Source organism: Poecilia reticulata, linkage group LG8 (assembly GCF_000633615.1).
Source record: "Poecilia reticulata strain Guanapo linkage group LG8, Guppy_female_1.0+MT, whole genome shotgun sequence".
Lineage (NCBI taxonomy): Eukaryota > Metazoa > Chordata > Actinopteri > Cyprinodontiformes > Poeciliidae > Poecilia > Poecilia reticulata.
Window position 1 is genome coordinate 24,168,976 of NC_024338.1, and position 10,629 is coordinate 24,179,604.

The 10,629-nt window shown below is 38.4% G+C and overlaps 2 protein-coding genes across 3 annotated transcripts in view; both read left to right on the forward strand.

The window, feature by feature from the left end:
• Positions 1-206: 206 nt before the first annotated feature.
• Positions 207-4,661, forward strand: proza (protein Z, vitamin K-dependent plasma glycoprotein a). Its single transcript, XM_008416731.2, has 10 exons — positions 207-259; positions 381-538; positions 1,316-1,447; positions 1,950-2,092; positions 2,216-2,240; positions 2,311-2,424; positions 2,517-2,645; positions 3,290-3,405; positions 3,496-3,613; positions 3,702-4,661. Exons 1-10 carry the CDS (start codon positions 222-224, stop codon positions 4,223-4,225), a joined length of 1,497 nt encoding a protein of 498 aa, XP_008414953.1. The 5' UTR covers positions 207-221; the 3' UTR covers positions 4,226-4,661.
• Positions 4,662-7,763: 3,102 nt separating this feature from the next.
• gprc5ba (G protein-coupled receptor, class C, group 5, member Ba) overlaps positions 7,764-10,629 on the forward strand; it is a 25,159-nt gene continuing 22,293 nt past the window's right edge. For both annotated transcript variants that reach the window (XM_008416727.2, XM_008416728.2), the window contains exons 1-3: positions 7,764-7,810; positions 8,122-8,172; positions 8,407-8,497. The gene's annotated coding sequence lies outside the window, so the exon portion shown is untranslated. The remainder of the gene's footprint in view (positions 7,811-8,121; positions 8,173-8,406; positions 8,498-10,629) is intronic.

Below are 10,629 nucleotides of genomic sequence, written 5' to 3' on the forward strand. Positions count from 1 at the left end.
TTTTAGTGTTGTTGTCTTTGTGAGGTATGATGACCTCACAAAGACATTAGGTCGTCAGCAAACTTCAACCTGCATTCAATATTTGGAAGCACATTGTTGATGATTGGACTAAAAACGGAAATTAAGCTAATTATTTTTTGCTAATTTGTTTTCAACATGTTTTCATTGATTATTGCTGTGGAATTATCCATCTACCAACTCTGACGAGCTTCTTGGTCTCTATGAAGAACAAAACTACCCCATGTGGCACATTTAAATGGTAACATCGTTTACATTAATGTTCATTGTAACTTCTTAATCGCGTCAGATTCTGTCATGGCTCCGCCTGTCTCAACACTGTGTAACAGTGTCCTCTACTGGCGTCTCTTTGTCATTACAAGCACTACAAACAGTAAACAGAGGAAGGCGGATGTCTGGGATGTGACCAGAGCCCGTTATTTTGGACGGACAGGCCCGAATCCGTCCGGTGGGTTCCTGGTTTTTTTTCCAGAACCAGGGGGGGAAAGAAGCAGGTCACTGATTGATTTTGTTTCTCCAAGTAAGTATCGAGTACCTTGTTCGCTTTTTATTGTCATCATTGTCGGCAATGTTAAACGGTTTTCGGCCTGCTAGACTAACCCGCCCTGTCAAAAACAAGCTAGAGATATTTATTTTAAATCACAGGGGTTTTCCCCCTAAAATCGCGCAATAAATGACTAAAAACAAAGAACCTGTGCAGATTTTGTGTCGCACTGCAGAAAGCTGCTTGATGAAAAAGATATTTACAACAAAAATATGTATTTTTGACTGTCTTCTAAGCCTTCTTAGTGTAAAACATACTGTATTTACGCAATGAGTGAGACATGGACAGAGTTATTTGTTTCAGAATATATAATAAAATAAAGCGTCACAATCATGGAAGCCCTTCAATGGGATGCTGAATCATGTCAGATGTCTCTCATCAACATCTGTATGCAAAAGATMTGAGGTCAAATTTCTAGCATTAAATATTTCCATGAAATGTGGATAAAAACATCAAATTGAATGAACTTGAATGAAACTTGCAAAGTTTAAAAAAATGAAATCACTAACATAGTATTTCTAATAAATTAAACCCTTTTCCTCAGATTTCGTTTAATTTGTTTTTATGCAACTGTTAAAGTCTAAATACAACGGATCACTATGAATTTGCGTAAAATGATTTTATAATGGGTAATCTGTAAGGATGTATGTACGTATGAATAGACGGATGGCAGATCAATGATGGATAGACAAACAGATTTTTTTTTCTTTGCATTCACCATCATAGCTGTAAATCCTCTTGTTGTGTTTCCAGGATTGCACATCAATCCCTGGGGTACCGACACGTCGGACATCTGGGTTGTCGCTATGCGTTCTTCCACTACATACGCTGCAGTCCTCTGTCTCCTTGCCGGGGCAGTGACAGCCATTCAGACCCACCAGACAGGTGAGAAAGGCCACCTCAAGTACCAGATGGTGCTGTAAGCCTCAAGAGTGGGTCAGAATAAATACAAAATGGCAGCATCTGTAGCACTGATCTGTGAAAGGCATTAAGTAAACAGAAGCATAGATACTCTTAAAATGTTATATTTATGAACAAAAACTTACCCTCTTTCACCCTGCCACAGCCTGATTCACCCCATATACATGTCTCAACATGTTTCAGCTGTTTTATAACATAATAACAATAATAAATAGGGTTTTTAGATGCTATTTAGAAGTAAATGCAGAACGGCTATAGCTGAGATAAACAAATATTTTAAAAATATTTTAAAGAACTAGAATCAGATGGACTGTTTGCCCTCTATTTGTAATGTTCACGAACTGTTCTACAATACAATAATTATAGAATGTGAATCTTTCCTTTCCAAAAATGTGCTAATTTCCAAAGAAGCTTACTGGCTCTATACACGAATTGGCCATGCTGAGTAAAGTCACTGTTCCCTCAGTATTTCTGGAGAAGCAGCAGGCCACCTCGCTGATCTCCCGTCAGAAGAGAAATGCTGGAGCCTCCACCTTGGAGCAGGCTTGCATGGAGAGGGTGTGCACCTATGAGGAAGCCAGGAAGTATTTCCAGGACTCGTATCGCACGGTTAGCTTGCTGTGTAGTCCCTTCATTTTAAATTTCTCTAAGCGTCCTCATTCTAAGAACTGACAGATAAGACCTTTCACGCGCTCATCAAAATTGCTCATCATGTGCAATTTTTTCTTCCAGGACATTTTCTGGTCTGTCTACATCGGTAAGTTGCAATAAAGAACCTCCTGTTCAACAATGCGCTGCCTCTTCTCACAAACGTGTTCTCTGTGTAGATGGAGACCAGTGTGCTGAAAACCCCTGCAAGAATGGAGCCATGTGCTCCGACAGTGTTGGAGGCTATGACTGCGTCTGCAAATCGGGTTTCACGGGAGTCCACTGTGAAAAAGGTACAGATCTGTTGTTGGCCTCATGTAAAAAACTGCTGTTTGTTTATTACATACACATTAGTGTGCACACTCTGCTACATTCTGCAAACCAGATGAGACTCTTTGCACACTGGAAAAGGACAAGGGCTGCTCACAGTTTTGCAAACCAGGCTACACGTCCTACGAGTGTTCCTGTGCCCGAGGCTGGAGGGTCAAAGACAAGGTCAAGTGTGAAGCTGCAGGTATATTGTTGGTTATTCCTTGTGTGCATTTTTTTTGCAACTAAGACAAAGTTAAGCTTCCTACTTATTTACCATAGGTTATACTTACTTGAGTAATCTATTTTCACYTAAAATGTATTTTGGATAAATTGACTGTCAGTAAATTAACCTATCAGTCCACTTTGTGTGGGAGACAAAAGCAGATACACTTTGTTTTAACAAAGAATTTATTAACATTGTTAGGCATTAAATCCAATTAAACTTTTAACCTGTATGTCTTGGCTCAAATGTTTTGGGTTTCCTTCCACAAGCTTCTCAATATAGTTTTTTTTATGCTGTATAATAATTGTAAAAACTAAAGGTAACTACTTCGCGGATTCTGAGGGTTATTTTAGGAACGCAACCCCCGCGAAAAACAAGGGATCACTGTAATCGTTTGAAGTGAGAAATGTGGTACCTGTAGACATCTGGAAATTGTACCTAAAGATAAACCAAACCTTCAGAGGTTCACATTTGTGTTCCTGAGAACTTTGTAAATTTTTCGTAGATTTTCATGTCGCACAAGAAAACAGTGTGTATGAGGTGCTTCCTTAAAATACGTGTAAGAGTGTAAGACCAACAGAAGCTACTAATCTAATCTAATCAGAACCATCTTCCCTTGTTAGTCAGACACCCGTGTGGTCAGGTGAACAGTCTGTCTCAGTGGAAGGACAGACAGTCACGTCTTTCTACCAGTAACTTTGATGGAATTCATTGTACGCCATCCGAGTGTCCTTGGCAGGTAAGGGGAGCCTACTCTAATATACCACCTTGCACAAACTCCTGTAGATGCCCTTTTTGTGTTCACACAGTATCTCGATCTTCTTACCAGGCTCTCTTGAAAAGTTCAGAGTCAGATGGCTTCTGTAGTGGAGTAATTCTGAAGGAGGACCTCGTCTTGACTTCAGCTCAGTGCGCCAACAAATACACCTCCTTCAAGGTTGCAGTTGGTAAGTGTAGTGAACATTAACGCTGCATTGAATTTGGTGCTTTGCACAACACCAAAAACCGATGTTGTCCATTCCGTTGTCTCGTCAGGAAAGCGCAGCAGCAGCAACTTTGAAGACGGAGAGCAGACGCTGTATGTGAAGCTAATTCACGTCCATCCTCGTTACGTCAGAGACCGTCCTGAAAATGACCTGGCTGTGATCGAGCTCCGCGACCGCATAACCTTTAAGCCAGATGTYGTCGCGGCCTGTCTGCCAGAGAAAGACTTCGCAGAGAGCATTTTAATGTCTGGAGATTTGCCGGCTGTTGTCACCGGCTGGAAGGAATCCACACAGGACCGGCTCACTATAAACCAGCTGGTGTACAATAAGCTGCCTCAGTGCATGGAAACGTACCCCAACCTGATGACCAATAAAATGGGCTGCACCGCTGCCCGGGCCAATGCCGACTGCGCCATGAGCTCGGGCAGCCCCTTGCTCACAATGTACAGGGATGTGTTGTTTCTCACGGGGGTGGTGAGTCAGCCAGAAGGGGCTGACTGCACCAAAGGCTACATCTTCCAAAAAGTGTCCCGCCACCTCAGCTGGCTGCAGACGTTGATGGGTTCACGTTAGAAAGGTGAAGCGAGGGAACACATCAAGCTTCATTATGAATTTAGCTTAATGCAGGTAAATAATTACTTAAACAGGGAATCTGTTCTATATATATTTTTTTGTTTTATGCTCAGTCATAAGCTTTTCTGCGTGTGTCTTTTTAAAATATCCATAACATAAGAAACACTGGAGTTTGTTGGATTTTCTTCCTCTGTGTWCTTCATCTTTTATCCACAAGRTGGCTCTCTGTTGACGTAGTAAAGAGGTTTCCTCTTGCATGTGTTAACTACTCAGGTTGTACGACCTGTAAATTATTCAGCATGTTTGTGATGTGAACATACCTTCCAATTCCTTTGAAGTTATGTTATTTCAGCAACAATGTAATGGTTGACTTGCACCTTAAAGGCGTCCTGGTAAACACAGTTTCATGAATGTAATAAACCATAAAACCAAGATATTTTATTGTTTTTGTCCTAATTTATAGTAATGTAAAAGGATTTTAAGCAGTTTTGTTGATTTATGGATATCTGAGATATTGTTCAATCATCAGGTGACTGTCAAGGTCAGAAATATGGATATTAATGTACAACATTATGTATGTTAATATTCTACAAAACAATCTAATATATACTATACTCTGCTTGTTCCTAAAATATCTACTGTCAAAGTATTTCCACTCTCARATTTTTTTTCCTCCAATATCAAACATAGGTAAAAATCAAAAGCAGTTTATATGCAGTTTTTTCATTTTAGAAGCACAAATTGCACTGCAAACTATCAAAAAAAGCAGAAGTGAAAAAAGACAAAGTATAGAAAATAAACTTTGGTAAACCTTAATAAAGCATGAAGACCACTTTAAATATAACAGATCAGGTTTCTTATAACAAAGTTTAGGTGTGACTATGCAAAGTATGAACACAACCATTGTAATCATAAAATAGAAACATGAATCAGCCCACATTCTTTATCAAAGCTTAGCTAATTGGGATTTATTTAAGATTTCCACAGAGAATCTTTGAAAAAGAAGACCAATAATGAACAAAACATAATTTAGCAGTAATAAGAACTACCCATTCAAAAAAGTTGGCCTGAGTTGCTCCGTCCATGGTAATGTTTTCCTATTTTGTCCCACACAGACATTAGCCTGGCCTGACTGTCACATACCAGTGTGTTGTCTGGCAACATTTTCCCACGGACACTCACCCTCAGCAGTCTTCTCACAGCCTCGATGGGCTGGTGAACAAGGCTGGGGCCATGTCATGCAGGCAAGGAAAAAAAAGGAAAAAAAGAAGAATGGGCTGGAGAGACTGAAAGCAATAGAAGGCCCATAACAAAAAAAAACAAAAAACTGGCCTGCCACTTTAGATTGGGAGCTTGAAAAGAACATTTCGCAAAGTTGGGGCCTATGTTGGCTGTTGCCATGGTACTCACCAGGGAGATGGCTCCTCGCTCCCAAAAAATGGCCGCGCTCCTTTACTGGGCCGTCCAGAGGAGATTCATTTGACGGAGCACCTTCCTTCCTGAGTGTGGTTCTGTTCTCCAGTTCTACCAGTTCAGTTTTCAACAGAGAAAGACGAAAGATTATATGAACATATATATATAATTAATACTGACATATCCCACTTTGTAATTAATACTAACACATTTTATGTGTTAGAATGGCCCAGTCGAAGTCAAGACCTAAATCAAGTCAAGAATCTGTGACAATACTTTTGCAAAGACGAATGGTGAGAAAGGTCATTCAGCAGATATACAAAATTTGTAGAGACGTACAGCTCCACACTTATCCTAATTCCCCAGATTACAGAGTTTATATATGTATAAACATTTTTGAGAATTATGCATTATTATCCTTTCACATTGGACATTGGTTTGTCCAATTAAATAAAATACTATAAACTAAGGTTTATAGTTGAAACCAGGCAAAATGTGGGAAAAGAAAGAAAAGTTACAATATGGGCTATGTGGGAGTTATCTGACAAACTGACAAAGTGCTGACATTAGCCAACAATTAGCCAACGAAACTATATAAAAAAACGATCTGGTGTTTGCAGTGTTGATCACCAGATCGTGATCAACACCAGACGCCAGTCTTTGAGTGGACAGATTGAGAGATCTGAGAAACACTGAGAAACACTAGCAACTCGATCACAAGGGCTGCAAAGCAAATGGCGATGCTATTCCTATTAATGGAAAAAGTCATGACAAACTTTTAAGGAAACACAATTTTTCTTGAACACATCAGCAGAGCAAACATCTGACCAAATCCCACAATTTCAGTAATCCTTAATTCCCCCCTAACCCAACAACAGTCACATGCTGTGACCTCATATTCTTGCATGTGTTTTGTGTGTGTTGGAAAGCACACTAACAAAAAACATCTCATTGTTGGAAAATCTGACCATCTTAGTTTACTACTACTTGCTCAAACATGTCACCCGATCTTTTCCAGTAACCCCATTCTCAAAATTTATGTTCCCAGTCTTTTTTTTTTTATCCCACATTAGCTTGCCTCTTAGTTTAAATCAATGGAAAAGCTACTTCCTTTCGTCCCACCCCCATTCAGACTCTGCCCCATGCCAGACAGAGCGGCTTCTACTTCACTGGGTAATTGTTCAGACGGGTGGAGGTAAAACTAGACCTCAAGAGGTTATAGCTTGCGCTGAAAGAAAAATTTGAAAGCAAAAGAATTAGACAAGCTGAACAGTTTTATATAACACTGCTATAGTCTAACATCTCTCTTTATGTAAAACACTCATAAATAGTAGAAATGGGTCCATCTTCACTGGGCCTTATGTTCCTCTTTCTTGGCTGAGTTTAGCTTTAAATAATTAACACATTTTTGGAAGAAAACTTTATAAAACCATGACTAATATATATTTTTATTTATTTGTTTTTGTAGGATCATCTGTAGCATTTTGGATCATATCTGACCAGGCAGAAGTTATGTAAGAGACTGGAGACTTCTGCTGACTATTTGTGAGTCTCCCATTATGTGCCTTATGAATTTTATATAAACATGGGAGGAATAGGACCCTGGAGACAAAGGAATGACTCTGCGCTATTATTTTTAAATCCAGTTGGGGATAAATGTGCCAGCATACCAACTTGCTCATGATGAATTTTTCATAAAGCCAATATTTAGCAGCAATTCTGCAGCATTTGCTCACAGTCGTGGAGCACAATAGCATGCTAAAATATATTCATTATGTCCATTGTCTCAACTACATTCACAAAGTCCCACTGAAGTCTAGCCAGATATTCATTTGACTGAACTTCATCTCTCCAAGATGGCTTAAGAGTGTCTGGCAAGTTTATTTAATCTTACCTGACACAAAAACTAAGGACAACAATRGAGAATTCGACTTAGATGAAATAGAAAACAATAAGTATGTCTATCAAGATTTTATTTGAACATTATTATAGATGTGGAGATTATCGAAATTGGTTTATTCATTCTTCAAATGAATTTTGTTTAGTCAAAACGTTATTTTGTCCTGACATTTACTACTGTATAAGGTAATGTTGTTCTTGACAGTTGGTGGTTACCATAGCAACCAGTAACTGCCAGCTCATCCCCTTTTTCTGTTGCCATCTGTAACTGTGGTATGTGCTTTCTTTACAAGTATTATATTTTAACATTATGCTAATTTAGTTACATACAGGGTTTCATGTGTAATCTTGCAATGTTTTGTACATATTTTAAGCATTTTTAAAATATTTACAAATACGCTTTGTCTATATTAAAAGTGCTATATAAGTTTGATGTATTTTTATTATTATTTTACTCTTCTTTTTTTTACTTTTAACTGTTATGATACTGAATGTTGTTCATTTCAGATATGTTCAACTGTATATCTATGAACTCTTCATTGGGAACCATTTCTCTGTAGTTATATATTTTTTTTCATGTTCAGGGGCAGAAGCTGTGGGACTGATGGTAACCATCAACTTGATTTTTCTCTGAGGTAAATTTTAATTTTTTTACCAATTGTGCGGTAGTCTTTGAATGTAAAATATTTCTCGTACTAAAATCATATATCGCTGTTTATGTTAAAGATAATATTAGTTATGCAAACTAATGATGTAAATGTATGTTATGTTCGACTATACGATCACACTCAGCTTGCCCCTCTTTCTGTTGCCGTCTGTAACTGTGGGGCAGAAGCTGTTGGACTGATGTATTTATTTTTTCTTGTTAGAATAAGTACAGTGAGCCTGAGTGTGTCTGTTGTGAAGTCGACCTCCTGGACCAGAGACAAACAGAGAAGGGTCGCACATGGACAGACATGGGTAAATAATTTAATCGTATTTAACACATCCAATAAGGTCTTCACTATTTTCTATGCATGTGTAAATACTATAGTACTGCTTTGACATTTTTTGATATTTACTGTACCACTCATTGGTGGAGGATCTTTTAATATGGTGGCAACACAGGTACTGAATACTACTTGTGAAGAGCTTTGCACTTTAAAGTTACATACTATTGCTTAGTATCCAATATAGCTGTCATTCATAAATTGTGGTGAAAGTTGAAGGTTTGAACTATTTATTAGCACTTATTACAGTTTGTATCACAATAAACCAATGGCACACATGCTTTATTTTGGCACATTTAGAAATCTGCACAGCTGAGTAGCTGTTAGCTTTGTTGTCTCATAGCAACAGGCTCCTTTGATTTTAGCCAGACTATGGAAAGCTGAGCGAAGATGCTTAGCAATTTCTTTATAAGTTATTTATCTACGTATCGTGATAATACTTAGAATTTTTTAAAAAATATATATTTAGTTATTTTGACCTAAAAAGCTAATTTTATCATGAAAAATGTAAAGTATTTTGACAGCACAATAAGGCATCCCAGTGCCTTATTGAGTGCCTCAGTGTTTTGGCTACTGATTCAAATTGTAAGTTTGCCATCAAAAAATATCACTGATCATATTGGTGTAATTGATCATCACCAGATTTCAGAATTAAAGCATATGAGAACCACACATTTTTGACTAGCTTAGTTCTCTTGAAATGAATAATCAACTCATGATTCAGAGTAAACCATTGTTCATTATTGTGGGACCTAGAGACTGGGTGATAGAGCAGGAAGGTAAATCCTGGTGTTGCCTTTATTCCAATGACCCCACTTCAACCTTCTGTGGGTTAAACCATGTTTATGGGGCCACTGGGAGACCTGAAAAGCTCACCAAAGGGTCTGCAAAGCTCACTGGATGAAAATATGGTGCATGGTGAGGTCTTTAAAGAGGGCAGATAACGCAATACGTTATCTGCCCACTTTTTAGTCATGAAACTAAAAAGTATGTTTTACTTCTTCAATACAATTTATTTGTTGATTTGATTCTCGGGTATCTGGAGTCTGCATCATCCTAGCTCCTTCTGTTTTGCTGCCTGGAGTCTTGACCTCGACAACTACTGGAGTGTGAACTGAATAGACAGGGGGGCGGATGGATGAGATTTGGATTATCCCGCTTAACTGAATTACCAACATTAAGGGAAAAAGCAAGAGTGTATTTCCTTCTGAGCAGCTGTATGATTATAATAATAGCACAGCATGGTGATAAATTCTGAATTTCCACAGCAGGATTTTATATGAAAAAACTTAAAATGTCCAAAAAGCCCTTACTATTTTGAATAGCGAACAGCTGGTCCCTGATGGCAGAAGGAAAAGTGAGCACTAATCGTAGACAGTGAAAATAACAACTGTACTTGACACAAAGTAGCAAGTTTCATGGTGACTTATCAGTTTTAAGAAGCATTGTGCAGGACAAAGAACCTTTGATAAATTGCTACATGGATCCTGAAGCGTTTTAATCCAGTTTCATGGAGTTTTTCTCTGAAGAATGGAAATGGATATGTTGAGAATAAAACAAGGAAGCTTTTCAGCTATACGTCATCTAAAATTGATAGATTTGACAATCCAAAAAGACATTTTTATGTCTCAAATTGGTCACTACTGCATTGTGCTGGTGAGAAATATTATAAAGCAGTTTTTCCTAAAAATTGTTAAGGTTGAGAAGAACTGGAATATCTGTTGAGCTTGTGGATCAAAAGAGAGCAAAACAACTCCTGAAAAAGCACTGATATCTCAAACTCACATCGTTTCCATTACAGCCTGAGTAAAGTGGGATACATATATGGAAATAAAGTTACTCTATATAATTAGTCACTCTTCCTGCTAATTTGGACACCTGCATCCTGTCATAGTTAATGCATCCTGTAAGGTCACAGGATCTCATTGTGATGCTAGTAGCTGGAAACAGATGCAGCGTGCGTGTCTCCATGTCGGCCACCCTGCTGTCACTGCACTGTTTGTTGTGCGGAGGCCAAAAGGAGGCCTTGACGACGAGACGAGGCAACCTCCGGAGAAGGAAGAGGAAAGAAAAAAAAAGAAAGAAAGAAAGAAAATCAGGCCA